This window comes from Oncorhynchus masou, unplaced genomic scaffold, assembly GCF_036934945.1.
Source record: "Oncorhynchus masou masou isolate Uvic2021 unplaced genomic scaffold, UVic_Omas_1.1 unplaced_scaffold_1025, whole genome shotgun sequence".
In the NCBI taxonomy this organism is placed as follows: Eukaryota; Metazoa; Chordata; class Actinopteri; order Salmoniformes; family Salmonidae; genus Oncorhynchus; species Oncorhynchus masou.
In genome coordinates this window covers 200,863-226,486 of record NW_026999940.1, presented here as the reverse complement: position 1 = coordinate 226,486, position 25,624 = coordinate 200,863, and the positions used below count along the sequence as shown (strand labels likewise).

At 48.7% G+C, this 25,624-nt stretch overlaps 1 protein-coding gene and 1 pseudogene across 1 annotated transcript; one reads left to right on the top strand and one right to left on the bottom strand.

The window, feature by feature from the left end:
• Positions 1 to 480: 480 nt before the first annotated feature.
• On the top strand, positions 481 to 21,384 carry LOC135528724 (uncharacterized; annotated as a pseudogene).
• A 1,639-nt stretch (positions 21,385 to 23,023) lies between these two features.
• On the bottom strand, positions 23,024 to 25,260 carry LOC135528722 (transmembrane protein 60-like). Its single transcript, XM_064957820.1, has 2 exons — positions 25,040 to 25,260; positions 23,024 to 24,625 (listed from the first exon to the last, which is right to left on the bottom strand). Exon 2 carries the CDS (start codon positions 24,565 to 24,567, stop codon positions 24,166 to 24,168), a length of 402 nt encoding a protein of 133 aa, XP_064813892.1. The 5' UTR covers positions 24,568 to 24,625; positions 25,040 to 25,260; the 3' UTR covers positions 23,024 to 24,165.
• Between the last annotated feature and the right edge of the window lie 364 nt (positions 25,261 to 25,624).

Sequence of the window (25,624 nt, the reverse complement as noted above, 5' to 3'; positions counted from 1 at the left end):
CCTTTTTCTCCCCAATTTTGAGGTATCAAATTGGTAGTAACAGTCTTGTCTCAAAGCTGCAACTCCCGTAAGCCCTCGGGAGAGGCGACGGTCGAGAGCCAAGCATCCTCCGAAACACGACCCTGCCAAGACACTCTGCTTCTTGACAGACAGGAAGCCAGCCGCACCAACGTGTCAGAAGAAGCCCCGTGTAACAGGCGCCCGGCCCTCCACCAGGAACCGCTAGGGCGCGGTGAGACACGGACATCCCGGCCGGCCAAACCCTCCTCCAAACCGGACGACGCTGGGCCAATTGTGCGTCGCCTCATGAGTCTCCTGGTTGCGTCCGGCTGCAACAGCCCGGGATCAAACCCGGATCTGTAGTGACTTAGACCACTGGACCACTCAGGAGGCAGTAGATAGAAATGATATGAGTGAAGGGTAAATGTACTGCTGGTGATACACTGTATGTCATGGAGAAGTGATTTACACAACAATCAAATGCCAACATGTCACACAGTGAAGTTGGGAGAGAGGTGCATCAGACGTCTGTATGGGCCAAGCAGCATTTACGGGGATCTGGCCTCCGCATCGTCAGACCTGTCATACTGTCAGACCTTGTGCATCACAGAGCTGTGCAGAGCTGTTGTCAAGGAAGTGAGTTTGTGTTTATACAGGATGTACCGCCCCCAACTACTGTCAATGTGGATCTCTACAGAGCCCTGCGTATTGTTCCAACGTTTGGGAGGGGCATGGCGATGTGGGACGGTGCTGGATTTAGCCTCTGCATGTACCGCCCCCAACTACTGTCAATGTGGATCTCTACAGAGCCCTGCGTATTGTTCCAACATTTGGGAGGGGCATGGCGATGTGGGACGGTGCTGGATTTAGCCTCTGCATGTACCGCCCCCAACTACTGTCAATGTGGATCTCTACAGAGCCCTGCGTATTGTTCCAACGTTTGGGAGGGGCATGGCGATGTGGGACGGTGCTGGATTTAGCCTCTGCATGTACCGCCCCCAACTACTGTCAATGTGGATCTCTACAGAGCCCTGCGTATTGTTCCAACATTTGGGAGGGGCATGGCGATGTGGGACGGTGCTGGATTTAGCCTCTGCATGTACCGCCCCCAACTACTGTCAATGTGGATCTCTACAGAGCCCTGCGTATTGTTCCAACATTTGGGAGGGGCATGGCGATGTGGGACGGTGCTGGATTTAGCCTCTGCATGTACCGCCCCAACTACTGTCAATGTGGATCTCTACAGAGCCCTGCGTATTGTTCCAACGTTTGGGAGGGGCATGGCGATGTGGGACGGTGCTGGATTTAGCCTCTGCATGTACCGCCCCCAACTACTGTCGATGTGGATCTCTACAGAGCCCTCCGTATTGTTCCAACGTTTGGGAGGGGCATGGCGATGTGGGACGGTGCTGGATTTAGCCTCTGCATGTACCGCCCCCAACTACTGTCAATGTGGATCTCTACAGAGCCCTGCGTATTGTTCCAACGTTTGGGAGGGGCATGGCGATGTGGGACGGTGCTGGATTTAGCCTCTGCATGTACCGCCCCCAACTACTGTCAATGTGGATCTCTACAGAGCCCTACGTATTGTTCCAACGTTTGGGAGGGGCATGGCGATGTGGGACGGTGCTGGATTTAGCCTCTGCATACCTCTGGAGGCTCCACAATTGCATCACACCCTGCATATGGAGACTCCCACCACATTTTCGGATCAAACATAAATGGGCTTTTAGTCCAGGCCTCCTGCAATGGATTAGATCACTTTTTATTGTACCTTTATTTAACTAGGCAAGTCAGTTAAGAACAAATTCTTATTTTCAATGACGGCCTGGAAACAGTGGGTTAACTGCCTGTTCAGGGGCAGAACTGCAGATTTTGTACCTTGTCAGCTCGGGGATTTGAACTTGCAACCTTTCGGTTACTAGTCCAATGCTCTAACCACTAGGCTACAGTGCCGCCTAACTGAAATGGGCGCATATGTATATGTTTTATATATAAAACAATCTTGGTCGAACCAACAGCCTAACGACCAAACAATTGACCAGTCGACTAATTGGGGCCCTAGTTTGGTAATATGATTGACTGTTGTAATATGTCCCTGTACACTTTGTTAACACTGCTGCTGACCCTGTGAAAAGACACAGACCTCTAGTAGAGGATCATGTTTAGAAACAGATCGTCTATTAACTGTCTGAAGGAGAAGATGTTCCTCTGACACTATGTAACGTTCAGACAGATGGACTCTGCTCCAGGAGAACCTGACCTTATGATGAACTCTCTCTCTCTCTCTAGCCTGAGGATATTCTGTGGTGATAAGAATGGCTGGGCTGTAGTAGCTGTATTAGACTGGGTTGTAAGTGAATAGGGAGGACGTCTGGGACATTGAGACGAGCAGCGATCTGCTCCTCCTCATGTGTAGTCTCATTACCATGTTAGAGAGGGAGGACTGTGACCCTCGGGCCTACGGTCCAGAGACAGACAGGAGGGGGGTTGTGGTTCTCTGTGGCTCTGAAGCTGCTATAAAACCTTCGTTCTTTCTTTCCTTCCTTTCAGCAGATGTACTCAGATCTGTAGGAACAAAGTGAGACAGTGAAGGAGACCGGGATGCACTTCTAGCTATTCAACAGGGCTTTTTACTACTGGGTGACAGCTGTACTGTGTAAAACAGGTTAGCTAGCACTACCAGCTCTTTGAATGGTTGCTCTCTGTGTCTCAGAATAGGAATAGCTACAACTGTCGGATCTAGAAGCACAAGCATTTCACTACACTCGCAATAACATCTGCTAACCATGTGTATGTGACCAAAAATTTAGATTTTATTTGAATGGGAACTACTCTGATGTTATTGCACTAGCAGGTCATGTGCAGTTGTGGAATCTCATTCTCCTGACCGTCAGCCCCTCACTGGGTCTATTGTGACTGTCTCTCTCAATCCTGACTGTCAGCCCCTCACTGGGTCTATTGTGACTGTCTCTCTCTGTCCTGACAGTCAGCCCCTCACTGGGTCTGTTGTGACTGTCTCTCTCTGTCCTGACAGTCAGCCCCTCACTGGGTCTATTGTGACTGTCTCTCTCTGTCCTGACTGTCAGCCCCTCACTGGGTCTATTGTGACTGTCTCTCTCTGTCCTGACAGTCAGCCCCTCACTGGGTCTATTGTGACTGTCTCTCTCAATCCTGACAGTCAGCCCCTCACTGGGTCTATTGTGACTGTCTCTCTCTGTCCTGACAGTCAGCCCCTCACTGGGTCTGTTGTGACTGTCTCTCTCAATCCTGACAGTCAGCCCCTCACTGGGTCTATTGTGACTGTCTCTCTCTGTCCTGACAGTCAGCCCCTCACTGGGTCTATTGTGACTGTCTCTCTCAATCCTGACAGTCAGCCCCTCACTGGGTCTATTGTGACTGTCTCTCTCTGTCCTGACAGTCAGCCCCTCACTGGGTCTATTGTGACTGTCTCTCTCTGTCCTGACAGTCTGCCCCTCACTGGGTCTGTTGTGACTGTCTCTCTCAATCCTGACAGTCAGCCCCTCACTGGGTCTGTTGTGACTGTCTCTCTCAATCCTGACAGTCAGCCCCTCACTGGGTCTATTGTGACTCTCTCTCTCAATCCTGACAGTCAGCCCCTCACTGGGTCTATTGTGACTGTCTCTCTCTGTCCTGACAGTCAGCCCCTCACTGGGTCTATTGTGACTGTCTCTCTCTGTCCTGACAGTCAGCCCCTCACTGGGTCTATTGTGACTGTCTCTCTCTGTCCTGACAGTCTGCCCCTCACTGGGTCTGTTGTGACTGTCTCTCTCAATCCTGACAGTCAGCCCCTCACTGGGTCTGTTGTGACTGTCTCTCTCAATCCTGACAGTCAGCCCCTCACTGGGTCTATTGTGACTCTCTCTCAATCCTGACAGTCAGCCCCTCACTGGGTCTATTGTGACTGTCTCTCTCTGTCCTGACAGTCAGCCCCTCACTGGGTCTATTGTGACTGTGTCTCTCTGTCCTGACAGTCTGCCCCTCACTGGGGCTATTGTGACTGTCTCTCTCTGTCCTGACAGTCACTGTGTCTATTGTGACTGTCTCTCTCTGTCCTGACAGTCACTGGGTCTACTTGTAATGGTGTAGAATCAGAACGAGGGGAAGGAGAGGCTGTTGAAGAGGAGAGCTGCAGTATTACTTGGCTCCAGTGGGGGGGGGGTTACAAGCAGCAGGTAGTCTGTAATCTCTCCCCCCCCAGTACCAGAGCAGTGTCTGATCTCCCAGTATCATTACTGTACAGCATCAGCTTTCACACTTCTGATACTGCTGTAACATCAGATGTCCTCATGAAGTAGTGCTCTGTACATGGCTCAGCCTTCACACCAACACACACTGCATCTCTCTGGTTTGGGTTAGTGGTTGGACATCAGTCCTCAGGGGAACGAGTACTGTACATATTCAGTTCAACTGACTTGAACGTTTTTGTCTAGACCTCAACACTCCAGTGAACTGGTCTTACTGACTGGTTTACTGACTGGTCTTCTGTCTGTTTACTGACTAGTCTTACTGACTGGTTTACTGACTGGTCTTCTGTCTGGTCTTACTGACTGCTCTTACTGACTGCTCTTACTGACTGCTCTTACTGACGGGTCTTACTGACGGGTCTTACTGACGGGTCTTACTGACGGGTCTTACTGACGGGTCTTACTGACTGCTCTTACTGACTGCTCTTACTGACTGTTTTACTGTGCTCTACTATGTGTTCTAGGTAAAGAGAACGTACAGCCACGGGACGTACCGTGCAGGTGCCATGCGTCAGATCAGTCTGGTGGGGGCAGTGGACGAGGAGGTGGGGGATTACTTCCCAGAGTTCATCTCTATGCTGGAGGAGTCGCCCTTCCTAGAGGTGAGTAGCCCTGACACAGAATAATGATATAGATCCATCATTTTATAGATAATATCGATCTATAGGTAATACGTTGGATTTAGTCATTTAGGTTTCAAAATACGTTAGTTCGAGCCACATTGTTTAGGGAGAATTCAACTCATTGGATCTATAAACAAAGGAAAGTTGCCCTCTAGTGGTTGAGAAGGGTAATTATGGTTTTTCAACAACAACAAAAAAGCATTGGTTTTGATGGATGTCTGAAAGATTAGAGTTCCTCTTTCCTGTTCCAGTTTGTTTTCTCACACACCTCTATCTATCACTCTACTCCTCCTCATTGTAACTCTGGCGTACCCTTCTCCCTCCAGCGGACGCTACCGTGGGGTACGTTCTCCAGTCTGAAGCTGAAGAGTCCAACAGAGAGTGATGACGGGCCCATCATGTGGGTACGACCTGGGGAACAGATGATCCCTGTGGCTGACGTACCAAAGTCTCCCTACATAAGGAGAAGGTGAGGGCTCACTGTGCTCACAGGTAGTAGGTCCTACTTTCACACCCTGTGGCTGACGTACCAAAGTCTCCCTACATAAGGAGAAGGTGAGGGCTCACTGTGCTCACAGGTAGTAGGTCCTACTTTCACACCCTGTGGCTGACGTACCAAAGTCTCCCTACATAAGGAGAAGGTGAGGGCTCACTGTGCTCACAGGTAGTAGGTCCTACTTTCACACCCTGTGGCTGACGTACCAAAGTCTCCCTACATAAGGAGAAGGTGAGGGCTCACTGTGCTCACAGGTAGTAGGTCCTACTTTCACACCCTGTGGCTGACGTACCAAAGTCTCCCTACATAAGGAGAAGGTGAGGGCTCACTGTGCTCACAGGTAGTAGGTCCTACTTTCACACCCTGTGGCTGACGTACCAAAGTCTCCCTACATAAGGAGAAGGTGAGGGCTCACTGTGCTCACAGGTAGTAGGTCCTACTTTCACACCCTGTGGCTGACGTACCAAAGTCTCCCTACATAAGGAGAAGGTGAGGGCTCACTGTGCTCACAGGTAGTAGGTCCTACTTTCACACCCTGTGGCTGACGTACCGAAGTCTCCCTACATAAGGAGAAGGTGAGGGCTCACTGTGCTCACAGGTAGTAGGTCCTACTTTCACACCCTGTGGCTCACGTACCAAAGTCTCCCTACATAAGGAGAAGGTGAGGGCTCACTGTGCTCACAGGTAGTAGGTCCTACTTTCACACCCTGTGGCTGACGTACCAAAGTCTCCCTACATAAGGAGAAGGTGAGGGCTCACTGTGCTCACAGGTAGTAGGTCCTACTTTCACACCCTGTGGCTGACGTACCAAAGTCTCCCTACATAAGGAGAAGGTGAGGGCTCACTGTGTTCACAGGTAGTAGGTCCTACTTTCACACCCTGTGGCTGACGTACCGAAGTCTCCCTACATAAGGAGAAGGTGAGGGCTCACTGTGCTCACAGGTAGTAGGTCCTACTTTCACACCCTGTGGCTGACGTACCAAAGTCTCCCTACATAAGGAGAAGGTGAGGGCTCACTGTGCTCACAGGTAGTAGGTCCTACTTTCACACCCTGTGGCTGACGTACCAAAGTCTCCCTACATAAGGAGAAGGTGAGGGCTCACTGTGCTCACAGGTAGTAGGTCCTACTTTCACACCCTGTGGCTGACGTACCAAAGTCTCCCTACATAAGGAGAAGGTGAGGGCTCACTGTGCTCACAGGTAGTAGGTCCTACTTTCACACCCTGTGGCTGACGTACCAAAGTCTCCCTACATAAGGAGAAGGTGAGGGCTCACTGTGCTCACGGGTAGTAGGTCCTACTTTCACACACAGATGCAAATGTCTGTTTGTTTTTTTACGGGATCCTGCTTCAAAAGGAACCACTCAGGGTCTTAAATGGGAACATTATGTTCTATTCTCCTCATGGGGACCTGAAATGCATTTCCATTCAACATCCTATTTTCCTTAACAACTAATTGTAACCCTAACTAACCCCTACATTTAAAATGGCCTTTAAAAAAAAATATATATATATACATTTCACCTTTTATTTAACCAGGTAGGCTAGTTGAGAACAAGTTCTCATTTACAACTGTGACCAAGATAAAGCAAAGCAGTGCGACATAAACAACAACACAGAGTTACACATGGAATAAACATAGTCAATAATACAGTAGAGAAAAAGTCTATATACAGTGTGTGCAAATGAGGTAAGATTAGGGAGGTAAGGCAATAAATAGACCATAGAAATGGAATAATTACAATATAGCAATTAAACACTGGAGTGATAGATGTGCAGAAGATGAATGTGCAAGTAGAGATACTGGGGTGCGAAGGAGCAAAATAAATAACAGTATGTGGAGGAGGTAGTTGGATGGGCTATTTACAGATGGAAACCAGACTCGGAAACCAGATTGCATAGCGGAGAAGGTACGGTGGGATTCAAAATGGTTGGTGATCTGTTTGTTAACTTGGCTTTCGAAGACCTTAGAAAGGCAGGGTAGGATAGATAAAGGTCTGTAGCAGTTTGGGTCTAGAGTGTCACCCCCTTTGAAGAGGGGGATGACCGCGGCAGCTTTCCAACCTTTGTGGATCTCAAACGATACGACAGAGAGGTTGAACAGGCTAGTAATGGGGGGTTGCAACAATTTCGGCTGATGATTTTAGAAAGAGAGGGTCGATGCTGTGTTGATATTGGCTTCGGCTTCAGTGTCTGTTCTTCTTAAAAGAGAAGCTGATTTTCCACACGACACACGAGCAGAATGTACTTCACTCTGTCCAGCAATTAGCTATCTCTGTTCATCCTCCTCTCCTTTCCTTCTGAATGTCCTGACTGTCATGTTGCTTTCCATAAACATGAGGTCTGCATCCCAAATCATACCCTATTCCCTATATAGTGCACTACTTTCAACCGGGCCAGGGCCCTGTAGGGCACTATGGAGAATTTTGTTGTCATTTGGGACGCAGCAGAAAGGAGTCTTGCTATCATCTCTGAACCTCTCAGCATCTCAGGATGAGGCCATGAGCTCATCTCTGAACCTCTCAGCATCTCAGGATGAGGCCATGAGCTCATCTCTGAACCTCTCACCTCCTCAGGATGAGGCCATGAGCTCATCTCTGAACCTCTCACCTCCTCAGGATGAGGCCATGAGCTCATCTCTGAACCTCTCAGCTCCTCAGGATGAGGCCATGAGCTCATCTCTGAACCTCTCAGCATCTCAGGATGAGGCCATGAGCTCATCTCTGAACCTCTCAGCATCTCAGGATGAGGCCATGAGCTCATCTCTGAACCTCTCAGCTCCTCAGGATGAGGCCATGAGCTCATCTCTGAACCTCTCAGCATCTCAGGATGAGGCCATGAGCTCATCTCTGAACCTCTCAGCTCCTCAGGATGAGGCCATGAGCTCATCTCTGAACCTCTCAGCATCTCAGGATGAGGCCATGAGCTCGTCTCTGAACCTCTCAGCATCTCAGGATGAGGCCATGAGCTCATCTCTGAACCTCTCAGCTCCTCAGGATGAGGCCATGAGCTCATCTCTGAACCTCTCAGCATCTCAGGATGAGGTGACTGGCTCATCTCTGAACCTCTCAGCATCTCAGGATGAGATGATGTCATTGTAGGCTACCGCCGTAGCAAATAGATTCTGCTTAGAAAGAGGGGAGGGAGACGAAAAGAGGAGATCGTCATGTTAAACAATGCTACAGCAGACAGGCTAGTCGACAAGCCCCCGCTGTGAGACGCTTCTCATTGTAACACTACACACACACACACACACACACACACACACACACACACACACTGGAGGAGCAGAAAGAGGAGCAGAAGGATAAGGGAGACCCATAGGTAATACATCTTATCCTCCACCGTATACTCCCCTTTACACACACACACACACACACACACACACACACACACACACTGTTTTGGCTGCATGACGGCATCCTGTAAAATGGATGATTTATTTATAGGATGAGTCTTCATGCTCGGGGAATCCTCAGGGATCTTTTATAGGACACAGTAACACATGGTTTATGGATCATGCTGTACACAGGCATGGGAACTGTGAAAGACCGAGACAGACATGGTTTATGGATCATACTGTACACAGGCATGGGAACTGTGAAAGACCGAGACAGACATGGTTTAGGGATCATACTGTACACAGGCATGGGAACTGTGAAAGACCGAGACAGACATGGTTTAGGGATCATACTGTACACAGACATGGGAACTGTGAAAGACAGACAGACATGGTTTATGGATCATACTGTACACAGGCATGGGAACTGTGAAAGACAGAGACATACATGGTTTATGGATCATAATGTACACAGACATGGGAACTGTGAAAGACAGAGACATACATGGTTTAGGGATCATACTGTACACAGGCATGGGAACTGTGAAAGACAGAGACAGACATGGTTTAGGGATCATACTGTACACAGGCATGGGAACTGTGAAAGACAGAGACAGACATGGTTTATGGATCATACTGTACACAGGCATGGGAACTGTGAAAGACAGAGACAGACATGGTTTATGGATCATACTGTACACAGGCATGGGAACTGTGAAAGACAGAGACAGACATGGTTTATGGATCATACTGTACACAGGCATGGGAACTGTGAAAGACAGAGACAGACATGGTTTAGGGATCATAATGTACACAGACATGGGAACTGTGAAAGACAGAGACATACATGGTTTATGGATCATACTGTACACAGGCATGGGAACTGTGAAAGACAGACAGACATGGTTTAGGGATCATACTGTACACAGACATGGGAACTGTGAAAGACAGACAGACATGGTTTAGGGATCATAATGTACACAGACATGGGAACTGTGAAAGACAGAGACAGACATGGTTTATGGATCATAATGTACACAGACATGGGAACTGTGAAAGACAGAGACAGACATGGTTTATGGATCATACTGTACACAGGCATGGGAACTGTGAAAGACAGAGACATACATGGTTTATGGATCATAATGTACACAGACATGGGAACTGTGAAAGACAGAGACATACATGGTTTAGGGATCATACTGTACACAGACATGGGAACTGTGAAAGACAGAGACAGACATGGTTTAGGGATCATAATGTACACAGACATGGGAACTGTGAAAGACAGAGACAGACATGGTTTAGGGATCATAATGTACACAGACATGGGAACTGTGAAAGACAGAGACAGACATGGTTTATGGATCATAATGTACACAGACATGGGAACTGTGAAAGACAGACAGACATGGTTTATGGATCATACTGTACACAGGCATGGGAACTGTGAAAGACAGAGACAGACATGGTTTATGGATCATAATGTACACAGACATGGGAACTGTGAAAGACCGAGACACTCACTGTCTGTCCGCATAGATACTGTAGTATAGTGACTAGTACCTCACTGTCTGTCCTCATAGATGCTGTAGTATAGTGACTAGTACCTCACTGTCTGTCCTCATAGATACTGTAGTATAGTGACTAGTACCTCACTGTCTGTCCGCATAGATACTGTAGTATAGTGACTAGTACCTCACTGTCTGTCCTCATAGATACTGTAGTACAGTGACTAGTACCTCACTGTCTGTCCTCATAGATACTGTAGTATAGTGACTAGTACCTCACTGTCTGTCCTCATAGATACTGTAGTATAGTGACTAGTACCTCACTGTCTGTCCTCATAGATGGGGCGGCAGGTAGCATAGTGTTAGAGCGTTGGACTAGTAACCGAAAGGATCTAAATCTCAGAGCGGACAAGGTAAAAGTCTGTTGTTCTGCCCCTGAACAAGGCAGTCAACCCACTGTTCCCCAGTAGGCCATCATTGTAAATAAGATTTGTTCTTAACTGACTTGCCTGGTTAAATAAAATAAATAGATACTGTCGTACAGTGACTACTCTCCTGACTCGAACAGTATGACCAAATAGCCGTGGCCAATCGCTTCAGGCACAGGAGCCCAAAAATGCTGGGCTCTCTCCCTCCCCCTCCCTCTCCTTCCCTCCCCTTCCCTCGCCCTCCCTCTCCTTCCCTCCCTCTCCTTCCCTCCCCCTCCCTCTCCTTCCCTCCCTCTCCTTCCCTCCCCCTCCCTCTCCTTCCCTCCCCCTCTCCTTCCCTCCCCCTCTCCTTCCCTCCCCCTCTCCTCCCTCCCCCCTCTCCTCCCTCCCTCCCCCTCTTCTCCCTCCCCCTCCCTCTCCTTCCCTCTTCTCCCTCCCCCTCCCTCTCCTTCCCTCCCCCTCCTCCCCCTCTTCTCCCTCCCCCTCTTCTCCCTCCCCCTCTCCTCCCTCCCTCCCCCTCTTCTCCCTCTTCTCCCTCCCTCCCCTCTCCTTCCCTCCCCCTCCCTCTCCTTCCCTCCCCCTCCCTCTCCTTCCCCCTCCCTCTCCTTCCCTCTCCCTCTCCTTCCCTCCCCCTCTCCTTCCCCCTCCCTCTCCTTCCCCCTCCCTCTCCTTCCCTCCCCCTCTCCTTCCCTCCCCCTCTCCTTCCCTCCCCCTCTCCCCTTCCCTCCCCCTCTCCTCCCTCCCCCTCTCCTCCCTCCCTCCCCCTCTTCTCCCTCCCCCTCCCTCATAGATGCTCTCCTTCCCTCTTCTCCCTCCCCCCTCCCTCTCCCTCCTTCCCCCCCTCCCCCTCTTCTCCCTCCCCCTCTTCTCCCTCCCCCTCTCCTCCCTCCCTCCCCCTCTCTCCCCTCCCCCTCCCTCTCCTTCCCTCCCCCTCCTCCCCCTCTTCTCCCTCCCCCTCTTCTCCCTCCCCCTCTCCTCCCTCCCTCCCCCTCTCTCCCTCCCCCTCCCTCTCCTTCCCTCTTCCCCTCCCCCTCCCTCTCCTTCCCTCCCCCTCCCTCCCCCTCTTCTCCCTCCCCCTCTTCTCCCTCCCCCTCTCCTCCCTCCCTCCCCCTCTTCTCCCTCCCCCTCCCTCTCCTTCCCTCTTCTCCCTCCCCCCTCCCTCTCCTTCCCTCCCCCTCCTCCCCCTCTTCTCCCTCCCCCTCCTCCCCCTCTTCTCCCTCCCCCCTTCCTCTCCTTCCCTCTCCCTCTCCTTCCCTCCCCCTCTCCTTCCCCCTCCCCTCTCCCTTCCCCCTCCCTCCCTCCCCCTCTCCTTCCCTCCCCCTCTCCCTTCCCTCCCCCTCTCCTTCCCTCCCCCTCTCCCCTCCCTCCCCCTCCCCCTCTTCTCCCTCCCCCTCCCTCTCCTTCCCTCTTCTCCCTCCCCCTCCCTCTCCTTCCCTCCTTCCCTCCCCCTCCTCCCCCTCTTCTCCCTCCCCCTCTCCTTCCCTCCCCCTCTCCTTCCCCCTCCCTCTCCTTCCCCCTCCCTCTCCTTCCCTCCCCCTCTCCTCTCCTCCCTCCCCCTCTTCTCCCTCCCCCTCCCTCTCCTTCCCTCTTCTCCCTCCCCCTCCCTCTCCTTCCCTCCCCCTCCTCCCCCTCTTCTCCCTCCCCCTCTTCTCCCTCCCCCTCTCCTTCCCTCCCCCTCTTCTCCCTCCCCAGAGTGCTGTCTGTTTCTTCTGTTGAAACGTTTTCTCTGGGTCTCAGCTTTACATGTATTACTTCATCCAGGCAGAAGTCCTGTCCTACTCCTGCATACTAAACAGTGCTCGGGTTACATCACAAACCCCTATCACAAACCCCCACACTAACCCCTATGTAGTACACTACTGTAGGACACAATATAGGGAATATGGTGTGATTTGTGACACAGGCACTATCTCCTCGTTGGTTGTTTCACCCCGTGATGTTCTCTTGTGTAATGTATGTTAAATGTGAGGATGTACCTCACACTGCCTTTACACTGGCTGTGTTACCCCTCTCTCTGACTAAACACTGGCTGTGTTACCCCTCTCTCTGACTAAACACTGGCTGTGTTACCCCTCTCTCTGACTAAACACTGGCCATGTTACCCCTCTCTCTGACTAAACACTGGCGGTGTTACCCCTCCCTCTGACTAAACACTGGCGGTGTTACCCCTCTCTCTGACTAAACACTGGCTGTGTTACCCCTCTCTCTGATTAAACACTGGCTGTGTTACCCCTCTCTCTGACTAAACACTGGCTGTGTTACCCCTCTCTGATTAAACACTGGCTGTGTTACCCCTCTCTCTGACTAAACACTGGCTGTGTTACCCCTCTCTCTGACTAAACACTGGCTGTGTTACCCCTCTCTCTGACTAAACACTGGCGGCGTTACCCCTCTCTCTGACTAAACACTGGCGGCGGTACCCCTCTCTCTGACTAAACACTGGCTGTTACCCCTCTCTCTGACTAAACACTGGCTGTGTTACCCCTCTCTCTGACTAAACACTGGCTGTGTTACCCCTCTCTCTGACTAAACACTGGCTGTGTTACCCCTCTCTCTGATTAAACACTGGCTGTGTTACCCCTCTCTCTGACTAAACACTGGCGGCGGTACCCCTCTCTGACTAAACACTGGCTGTGTTACCCCTCTCTCTGACTAAACACTGGCTGTGTTACCCCTCTCTCTGACTAAACACTGGCGGCGTTACCCCTCTCTCTGACTAAACACTGGCGGTGTTACCCCTCTCTCTGACTAAACACTGGCTGTTACCCCTCTCTCTGACTAAACACTGGCTGTGTTACCCCTCTCTCTGACTAAACACTGGCTGTGTTACCCCTCTCTCTGACTAAACACTGGCTGTGTTACCCCTCTCTCTGACTAAACACTGGCTGTGTTACCCCTCTCTGACTAAACACTGGCGGTTTTACCCCTCTCTCTGACTAAACACTGGCTGTGTTACCCCTCTCTCTGACTAAACACTGGCTGTGTTACCCCTCTCTCTGACTAAACACTGGCGGTGTTACCCCTCTCTCTGATTAAACACTGGCGGTGTTACCCCTCCATCTGACTAAACACTGGCGGTGTTACCCCTCTCTCTGACTAAACACTGGCGGTGTTACCCCTCTCTCTGACTAAACACTGGCGGTGTTACCCCTCTCTGACTAAACACTGGCGGTGTTACCCCTCTCTCTGACTAAACACTGGCTGTGTTACCCCTCTCTCTGACTAAACACTGGCGGTGTTACCCTCCCTCTGACTAAACACTGGCGGTGTTACCCCTCTCTCTGACTAAACACTGGCTGTGTTACCCCTCTCTCTGACTAAACACTGGCTGTGTTACCCCTCTCTCTGATTAAACACTGGCTGTGTTACCCCTCTCTCTGACTAAACACTGGCGGCGGTACCCCTCTCTCTGACTAAACACTGGCTGTTACCCCTCTCTCTGACTAAACACTGGCTGTGTTACCCCTCTCTCTGACTAAACACTGGCTGTGTTACCCCTCTCTCTGACTAAACACTGGCTGTGTTACCCCTCTCTCTGACTAAACACTGGCTGTGTTACCCCTCTCTCTGACTAAACACTGGCTGTGTTACCCCTCTCTCTGACTAAACACTGGCTGTGTTACCCCTCTCTCTGACTAAACACTGGCTGTGTTTACCCCTCTCTGACTAAACACTGGCGGTTTTACCCCTCTCTCTGACTAAACACTGGCTGTGTTACCCCTCTCTCTGACTAAACACTGGCTGTGTTACCCCTCTCTCTGACTAAACACTGGCGGTGTTACCCCTCTCTCTGATTAAACACTGGCGGTGTTACCCCTCTCTCTGACTAAACACTGGCGGTGTTACCCCTCTCTCTGATTAAACACTGGCGGTGTTACCCCTCTCTCTGACTAAACACTGGCGGTGTTACCCCTCTCTCTGACTAAACACTGGCGGTGTTACCCCTCTCTCTGACTAAACACTGGCGGTGTTACCCCTCTCTCTGACTAAACACTGGCGGTGTTACCCCTCTCTCTGACTAAACACTGGCGGTGTTACCCCTCCCTCTGACTAAACACTGGCGGTGTTACCCCTCCCTCTGACTAAACACTGGCGGTGTTACCCCTCTCTCTGACTAAACACTGGCGGTGTTACCCCTCTCTCTGATTAAACACTGGCGGTGTTACCCCTCTCTCTGACTAAACACTGGCGGTGTTACCCCTCTCTCTGACTAAACACTGGCGGTGTTACCCCTCTCTCTGACTAAACACTGGCCGTGTTACCCCTCTCTCTGACTAAACACTGGCGGTGTTACCTCTGGGACCTCTCTGACTAAACACTGGCTCTGTGGGGTCGCTCATGAATGTGGTGTTATAGGACATTGCGGTATATTCCTAGTTCTGGAACGCTGCAGTGTGTGTGGGCTTCAGAGGAGACTGGTGGGAGGAGCAATAGGACAGCAGGCTCATTGTAATGGTCTCTAGAACCAGACGGCTTACTTCCGGCTCTCCGGTGGTCTCTGGGACCAGACAGCTTACTTCCGGCTCTCCGGTGGTCTCTGGGACCAGACAGCTTACTTCCGGCTCTCCGGTGGTCTCTGGAACCAGACAGCTTACTTCCGGCTCTCCGGTGGTCTCTGGAACCAGACAGCTTACTAAGCTACAAGGTCAGGGATATCCGAGACTAGCTCTCCAGAGGCAGGATGCTGGATCAGGATTTAAAAAAATCTGTTATATAGTATCATATGGTAATTGATGATTGATTGATTATTTTGGTCTTATTATGGCCGCCTGCTATAGAAGTTTGTGTTAATCTCAATGTCCTCTCCTCCTCCAGGTCAACCAATGAGATCAGGAACCTGCAGTACCTACCTCGGGCCAGCGAGCCTCGTGAGATGCTGTTCGATGACCGGACACGTGCCCACGCTGACCACATCGGACAGGGATTCGAGAGGCAGACCACCGCCGCTGTAGGGGTGCTCAAGGCCGTGCGCTGTGGAGAGAGGTGGGTGCTTTTAACACCCGGATATATGATAATGTATTGTCTTTAGTAGATGACTTTAAACTGTAGGCCTATTGAGGCTGTATTTAGTATCCAACAATCGTCCAACTAATCCGTTACAAGACCGCTGCATAATCTGATTGGAAATCAATGGTTATAATCGATCTTCTCTCTGTCTCTGTAGCGCGGAGCCCCCTCGCGTTACCAAAGACGTGATCTGTTTCCATGCTGGAGACTTCCCTAATGTAGTCCAGAGGTTACAACTGGACCTGCACGAACCACCTCTGTCCCAGGTGAGCTGCACCTGTCCTCTACCTCGTTTCTATTAGTTAAGATGGCAGCGGAGACAATGGCTGCTGTTTCATGGGCTCTTAAACAACTCTGCTATTTTGTTTTGTTTTTTTTCTTGCATTTTTTTGTAACTTATTTTGTAACTTATTCTGTCTCTTATGACTGAAAGCTTCTGGAAAACAGAACAGCGATTTACTCACTTCGAACTTGATGAAGAACATTTCTTTAATGAGTTGGATGACTTGTGGAGATGCCTGGTGGAGATTAGAGGTCGACCAATTATATGATTTGTCAACACGAATACCAGTTATTGGAGGACCAAAAAAGCCGGTACCGATTAATCGGACGATTTATATATATATTTATTTTATTTATGTATTATTTATTTGTAATAATTCAATAAAATCAATTTAGTCTCAAATAAATTAAACATGTTCAATTTGGTTTAAATAATGCAAAAACAAAGTGTTGGTGTTTGCCAAGTGCAATATTTGCCATATTTGTCAAGATTGATTGTTTTTTTAAAGTTTAATGCTCGCTAGCAACTTACCTTGGCTCCTTGCTGCACTCGCGTAACAGGTAGTCAGCCTGCCACGCAGTCTCCTCGTGGATTCCAATGTAACCGGCCATAATCTGTCATCTGTCATCATTAAGTTTGCTGATGACACATCAGTGGTAGACCTGATCACCAACAACCATGAGACAGCACATAGGGAGGAGGTAAGAGACCTGGCCATGTGGTGCCAGGACTAAAACCTCTCCCTCAACGTGATCAAGACTAAAGAGATGATTGTGGACTACAGGAAAAGGAGGATTGGGAGCATTCTGACTGGTTGCATCGCTGCCTGGTGCGGCTACTGCTCGGCCTCCAATCGCAAGGCATCACAGAGGGTAGTGCGTACGGCCCAGTAAATCACTGAGGCCAAGCTTTCTGCCATCCAGGACCACTATACCAGGTGGTGTCAGAGGAAGGCCCTAAAAATGTCAGACTCCGGGCTCCCAAGTCATAGACTGTTCTCTGTGCGACTGCACGGCAAGCGGTACCGGAGTGCCAACTCTAGGTCCAAGAGGCTTCTAAACAGCTTTAACCCCCAAGCCATAAGACTCCTGAACAGCTAATCAAATGACCACCCAGACTACTTGCATTGCCCCCCCTCTTTTACGCTGCTGCTACTCTGTGGTCTATGCACTTTAATAACTCTACCCTAATGTACATATTACCTCAATTACCTCGACTAACCGGTGCCCCCGTATATTAACTCTGTACCGGTACCCCTTGTATATTACCTCACAACTGTTATTTTACTGCTGCTCTTTAATTATTAGTCACTTTTATTTCTTATTTTTCTTAACTGCATTGTTGGTTAAGGGCTTGTAAGTAAGCATTTCACTGTAAGATCTACACCTGTTGTATTTAGCTCGTGACAAAACATTTGATTTGATATTGCATGAAACAAGGTAGCTTATCCACAGCCCTATGCACTGTACTGCCACCCTCTGGCTAGATGTGGCACTACACTGTGCTATCTCTAACAGACCCTCCAGGAGGACTCAGTGCCTGTCCTACATTAAAGTAATCCTCCAGGAGGACTCAGTGCCTGTCCTACATTCAAGTAATCCTCCAGGAGGGCTCAGGCCTACATTAAAGTGATCCTCCAGGAGGGCTCAGGGCCTGTCTTACATTAACCAGTTAAACGTAATCCCCAAAATGAATGATTTATCATGACAGGGCCAGAAACAATAACTAGTAATGCTGCATACTCCAAGAACGGTTCATATCTCACCTTTACGGTAAAAATAGTTTTAAATGGCTGAGGTGGCGTCACTTTTGATGACACAAGTTCAAGTACACAGTACAAATATAACGTATTTATATAACAAATATAACATCTTTCCTATTCAACAAACTATGAAGGCTTGTTATATAGTATATATATAGTATAATCAAATGATAAAAATGACTTTCACCTTCCTTCTAACTGTGAAAAACATATTTGTATGATTTAGTGTTGGAGAAAATGAGCAAGTTTTCTCTCTTGATCAAACCTTCTGCCTCCATCCATGTGAACGTCTCAGAGCTCCTAGCTTGGCTTCCTGAACTCGCTAGGAACTCTCCTTTCAACTCATTAATATTGTCATTCAATGACAAAGTTAGGGTTAGGGTTTTTTTCAAATCTACGAATTATTTTAGATTACTGGCTATAAATCGACAACTACTATTTTCTGCTGCGCTACGATGTAAGGATTGCAGGCATATGTGGTGTTAGTGGCTGTGATGTAGAGTTCAGCCTGGAGTTGATGGACAGTCGGAAGGGTGAATGACAGGTTTGGAGGGACATCCCAGCTTCAAATGGTGTCAGATTTCACACCCTCCTTCACACAGGTGTCTGTGAGAATCAGGGCTACCGCTCAATGCAAGCCATTTCCATCTACGGTGTCCACAGATCGATTTATAAGCCAAAATGTCAGTTGTAACCGGTACCAGAACCATGCAGCACCCCAAAACAGGGGACTTGACATCTGAGAGGTTTTTAAAGAGACCCTCCAGGAGGGCTCAGGGCCTGTCTGCCATTAAAGAGACACTCCAGGAGGGCTCAGGGCCTGTCCTCCATTAAAGAGACACTCCAGGAGGGCTCAGGGCCTGTCCGCCATTAAAGAGACACTCCAGGAGGGCTCAGGGCCTGTCCTCCATTAAAGAGACCCTCCAGGAGGGCTCAGGGACTGTCCTCTATTAAAGAGACCCTCCAGGAGGGCTCAGGGCCTGTCCTCCATTAAAGAGACCCTCCAGGAGGGCTCAGGGCCTGTCCTCCATTAAAGAGACCCTCCAGGAGGGCTCAGGGCCTGTCCTCTATTAAAGAGACCCTCCAGGAGGGCTCAGGGCCTGTCCTCCATTAAAGAGACCCTCCAGGAGGGCTCAGGGCCTGTCCTCCATTAAAGATACCCTCCAGGAGGGCTCAGGGCCTGTCCTCCATTAAAGAGACCCTCCAGGAGGGCCCAGGGCCTGTCCTCCATTAAAGAGACCCTCCAGGAGGGCTCAGGGCCTGTCCTCCATTAAAGAGACCCTCCAGGAGGGCTCAGGGCCTGTCCTCCATTAAAGAGACCCTCCAGGAGGGCTCAGGGCCTGTCCTCCATTAAAGAGACTCTCCAGGAGGGCTCAGGGCCTGTCCTCCATTAAAGAGACCCTCCAGGAGGGCTCAGGGCCTGTCCGCCATTAAAGAGACCCTCCAGGAGGGCTCAGGGCCTGTCCTCCATTAGTGTCTCTTAAGCTGCAGTTTTGTTTTAATTAGGAGCAGCTGAGAGGTGATTTCACAGCATCCGCCTGCGTTTGCTTTACAAATGTTCAACCCAGAGCTGGATCCTTCAGCACTAGTGATTGAATTACTCCCCTGGTTTAGAACAATATGGGAACAGCTCAGTGGATCTTCTCCTCCAGTGTGTTTTGAGGTGAAAAAGATGCACATTGAGAAAATCCCCAGTGTCTATGGTGAGTACACTGTGTAACTCTCTCTCTCTCCCTCAGTGTGTGCAGTGGGTGGACGACGCTAAGCTGAACCAGCTGAGACGCGAGGGGATCCGCTACGCCCGTATCCAGCTGTACGACAACGACATCTACTACATCCCTCGTAGTGTGGTTCATCAGTTCAAGACTGTCTCTGCTGTCTGCAGCCTGGCATGGCACATCCGCTTAAAACAATATCACCAAGAGCCTCCGGCCGAGGAGGAGAGGAAGGTGGACGTGTCGACGCTACGAGTCAAACAGGAGCAGTTTGGGGATGCCTTGATGGGAGGGACCACAGCTCCTCTCACGGACCCCAAACCCCCCACAGACAGAGACACTGCCCACCCGGAGGTCAAAGTGGAACCTCAACCTGCAGATATAAGGCTGCCCAAGCCCTCTGTCACCTCACCCATCGCCCCCCTAACTCCCTCCAAAACGTCTTTCCAGGACACCAAGCCCAAATCACATCACCATCATCCCCACTACTACCACCACCACCATCACTCAGAATTACATCAAACCACTACCACACACTCTTCCTTGTCTTCCTCACTCAAACCCTCCCCCACCTCCACCCCCCATCCTCTCCCAAACCCAGTCCGTCATCCTCTTGTACCCCCTCTCCCAAATCTAGTCCCACTTCTACACACTCTCCTCTCTTCAAACCCAGCCCGGCTTCCACTCGAACCCCCAGTCCCTCTCCCTCACGTAAACCCTGCCACACCCCTACTCACACCCCTATCCTTACCCATATTCCTACCCTTACCCACACCCCTACCCTTGCCCATACCCCTATCCTTACCCACACCTCCATCCTTACCCCTACCCTTACCCATATCCCTACCCTTACCCACACCCCTATCCTTACCCACACCCCTACCCTTACCCCTATCCCCTTTTTGACACCCTCCGCTGCACCCCTTCTATCTTCTTCAAGCCTGGCCTCCAGCCACACAGAGAGCAGGACCCCTACACCCCAGTTCCGGGCCCAACCCCAGCCCAGACCGGACAAACCCCAGGACAAAGACACTTCTCTTTACACCAAGGCCCCAGTCACCCCCCCGGAAACACGGCCTCCTGGCCCCCCGCACCGCTCCTCCCTCTCCTTTAAACACCACCAGCAAGAGCAGCAGCAGAAAGACTGTTTCTACTGATCTTTGTACACAGTGTTTTAAAATGGCTCTTCGGGGTTCTGTTTTGATCCCATCTAAAGGAAGGAGAAGACAGAAATTAAACCATGATATCAACACGGTGTGTGATGTATTCTAAGGAACACGTAAAGCTCTGTTGGGTCTGCATCCTAAATGGTGCCCTGTTCCCTATATAGGGATCTACTTTGTGACCAGGGCCCATAGGAAAGAGATCTGTTCAAAAGTAGTGCACTATATTGGAAATAGGGTGCTCTTTAGGATGCACACTTCTCTGTTCTGTTACCGAATGAATACATTGCAAGTGTAACATTCCTCAGTGCCTGTCCATAACTGTGTAGCCTGGTCCCAGATCAGTTTGTATTGTCTTGTCTCCATTGTTGACCGTACAGTAGGAGTTGGCTTGGCAAGAAGGCATAAACTGATCTGGGACTCAGGCTAATATCTGTGAACTGTCAAAGCACTTAGGGCCAGAAGCACTGGTACTCTGCAGGTCTGACAAACATACAGGTCCTTAAATAATATATTTTACTTTTAGGTTATAGATGGATTATTATTACAGCTGACATTAACATATATATATTTTTTGTAAGATGATGAGACATTATTTTAAAGGATCCAGGCTTTTTTTTGTTCCCCTCAGAGGCTTATTTATATCAAGGAAGCTTTTAGTTTTCATCATTTTTGTTCGATTTTAATTGTCAGCACTGTAGTGTAAATAACTTTTTGTAAGGAGAAAAACTTGTAGTGTGATTTCTACATAAATATGGACCTCTTAATAAAGGTTAACGTTACGAGTGATGTTGTTTGATCATGGGGCTACAGTGGACACCAGATGGACCTCTTGAATGTGTCAATTGAGCAATTCGACACATTTGGGCAGACTTGATACAAAATATTGTCCAGTATTGCAATGCTTCACTGGATCAATCTGAAACTTTGCGCACACTGCTGCCATCGGGTGGCCGACATCTAAATTGCAACAGGTGATGGCCTTTCTCTTGCATTTCAAAGATAATGGAACAAAGAAAAAATAGAGAACACATGTTTTTCTCTTTGTATTATCTTGTATAAGATCTGTGTTATTCTCCTACATTAATTTGACTTTTCCACAAACTTCAGTGTTTCAAATGGTACCAAGAATGTGCATATCCTTGCTTCAGGTCCTGTTCTACAGGCAGTTAGATCTGGTTCATTTTAGGTGAAAATTGAAAAAAAGGTTAATGTGATGTTTGATCAAGGGGCTCCAACGGACATACAGTAGATCAATGGTTCATATCTGATATCATGGCCTTTTAGGTTCTAACTTAAACTGATAAGACCATTCCTTTTATATTTAACAGGTATCGTCTTGCAATAGAGACTTGTTGGGCTCAGTCAAGAAGTGTGTATATTTGGGATTCAACTTGCCACTCCTGAAACAGGCAATTTATTTCTGCACAACAATCCCCAATAAGATGTCTGCGTGGAGAGAGTACAGTGTGTGATCTGCAGAAGCATGGATCACCTTTCTAGGCTCTGCTACTTCTGGCCGTGTGTTATGCAAGCCGCCCACACACTGCACTCAGCGGCGATGAGCTCAGCAGTTCTGGTATGTGAGATTATAGCCGTGGCGTGCTGGGAAATGAAACACAGAAGAGCTGCTGATCAGAACGTGCAGTAGCAGTACAAGCCCAACAGCTTCTAGCGAGGTCTATGACCGACTGCCCTGGCCCCTACCACATGGTTTGAATGTCAGATTAGTGTGATGGGCGAACCTCAAACTCTTCGTGTGTCCCAAACGGCACCCTGTTCTCTACAGTGCACTACTGCTGACCAGAGCCCTATGGGGCTATCCAAAGAGGGTGTGGCATACAGAAGGACCTGAGGGGTTGGGAGGCAGCCCTGACACACAGACCGGCGAGGAAGATGTTTGTGTGAGAGGAAGATGTTTGTGTGTGTGTGAGGAAGATGTTTGTGTGTGTGAGAGGAAGATGTTTATGCATGTGTGTGTGAGAGGAAGATGTTTATGCGAGAGGAAGACGTTTGTGTGTGTGAGAGGAAGACGTTTATGCATCCTCCGTGTGTGAATGTCAGGACAAATGTGTCCTTTAAAAGGGCAGGCACAGAGGACATAATCAGTCTCCTTTCAGAGTGAGGGATTAAATAACCCCCCCCCCCCCACACACAAATGCATCATGGTGGGGACATTTTGTTAGTAGTACACATTTACTGAACATGGAATGAGGCTGTTCAGTCTGTGCAAGTTGTAAACTTCTTTGATACAGCCCAGTATTACAACTGATTATTGCTCTGTCGAGGATTGCATTGATCAAGTCGGCCAACAGTCTACCGTGCTGCTACTGCCATCTATCCAATACGGCTGGTAGTGCATTGAGACTTGCCTGCTCATCTATTCTGATGCTGGAGTCAACAGCTCACAAGGCACCATAAACAAAGTCAGAGCATGTTTTAGTTTGGAACAATAGTGACATCCATTTATTCACACAATACTGAAAGGAAAATAAATAATATGCAGATTGATGTCAAAACAAACTATTCAAATGGTGAAAATTAAAAGGAAACAGTAACACTACAGGTAGATCACATTTAAACTGAATGGCTTTACATCGGAAGAGCCCCATCTTCCAAACACTACAGGTAGATCACATTTAAACTGAATGGCTTTACATCGGAAGAGGCCCGTCTTCCAAACACTACAGGTAGATCACATTTAAACTGAATGGCTTTACATCGGAAGAGGCCCGTCTTCCAAACACTACAGGTAGATCACATTTAAACTGAATGGCTTTACATCGGAAGAGGCCCGTCTTCCAAACACTATAGGTAGATCACATTTAAACTGAATGGCTTTACATAGGATGAGTCCCGTCTTCCAAACACTACAGGTAGATCACATTTAAACTGAATGGCTTTACATCGGAAGAGGCCCGTCTTCCAAACACTACAGGTAGATCACATTTAAACTGAATGGCTTTACATCGGAAGAGCCCCATCTTCCAAACACTACAGGTAGATCACATTTAAACTGAATGGCTTTACATCGGAAGAGGCCCGTCTTCCAAACACTACAGGTAGATCACATTTAAACTGAATGGCTTTACATAGGATGAGGCCCGTCTTCCAAACACTACAGGTAGATCACATTTAAACTGAATGGCTTTACATAGGATGAGCTCCGTCTTCCAAACACTACGACAATCATGTCGTCCCACAAAGTATGAAAGAGTTTACAACACAGAAGATGCTGACGTCAAGGAAAATGTCTGGAAATCCTTAGTGAGCAATGTGACATGTCTTTGCTAGATTGTATTAGTTTATCTGACATCTACATGACCTGTAATTACATCTGTTTTATAACCTCCTGAAGACACAGTCTCTGATCTGTTCTCTGATAAGCAGTACTGTTGGCACGAGAGCAAAGCTTGGTCAACGGGATAACACTTCATGTCATAACAAATGAAGGAGAGTTTGTGATTTTGCAAACAGCTGAAATAACCACACGACAGAATCAGGTTTGTGTGTGTTCCTTCCAGCCTTCTCTGAAGAGCCTCCTCCTTTCCATTCTCCTCAATCCATCTCTCATGCCTCTCTCCTGTCGGGGAAGATGTTATAGCCCAGCTCCACCATGGCTCCCAGCAACATGCACCACAGAGGAATACACACAAAGGTGAGCTTGATATGGGTAAGCTTCTCCAGCCGGGCGCACAGCGTCAGACAGAAGCCCAGCTTCAGCAGCATGGACGCCAGGTACCAGGCCTCCTTCTTCAGGTCCTGGGAGCCGTTACGAGGGTCGTGTCCCGCTTTACACCTGGCGACCATCTTGACGAGTAACATGAGGAGGAGGATGCCGTCGAAGACCCATACGGGTAGAAAGGTGAGGAACCAGTTCCAGTGGACTTTGCCATCGAGTTTGAGGACGAGCATGATGAGGAAGGCCAGGGTGAAGATCCAGGTGAGGAGGACTCTCTGAGCGAGAGACATGGTGGCCCCACAGGTACACTGGTCGTACACCTACAGTGGAAATAGAGGTTGCCGGCCCCTGGGAAGAAAGGGTCAGAGAGAATACAGCCATGATGCACCTTTATTATGCATTCAAACGGTACACACGAGTTAGCTAGCTGTCTAGATACACTCAGACCCATACATTTACAATGTCACTAATGACAAGTTCTTCTGCGAGGCCGAAGAATACCGTCACAACTGGAACGTTATTTTAACACAGCTGCAGACAGTTGCACCTAACGTTACTTAGAAATGTCATATAGCAAACTAACTAGCGTGACATTTTTTTTAATAGAAATGTTTAGCTAATAAGCTAACATTATTTGCAAGACAGATAAACACATTTACATTTTCAGAATGGCTAGTTAGCTCGCTAAAGTTAACTGGCGTTTGCTAAAATAGCTAACGTTAGTTATTCTAGCAAACATCACAACGCGTTGCAGCAACCTACCTGATGTTGTGTTTAGTGATGATCAGAGTTTCTGTCTCCGTATCCACCGTTAAATAATTTTCGATAATCCATCATCAATATTAGCTACATGACCGTTCGTAAATATTAGCTAGTTTGAACGGCTGATTTCTGATTTATTCCCTTTGCTTGCACTCAAAGTAAGATCCCGCCCAACATAAATACCTATTGGTTATTGATAAAATTATCGTTCTAACTATTGGACCAATGTAATGTCAATCACAATATCCCGTATTTGAGGATACAGGGCCTTTACCGTAAAGTTCCTAAAGAATATCCCCAACCGATTTAAAAAATAAATCACAGCAACACAACGCAGAGCTGCGGTTAGTTTCAGACTGTGTACCTTTATTTGTGAGAGGTATTGTGACATGTTGAATGCACCGAGCTGTCTGTTTGAACTACTGGCACATAGCTCGGACATGCCACCAGCGGTCTTTTCACAATCCCTAAATCCAAAACAGACTATGGGAGGCGCACAGTACTACATAGAGCAATAACTAAATGGAACTCTATTCCACATCAAGTAACTCATGCCAGAAGTAAAATTAGATAAAAAATAAAATT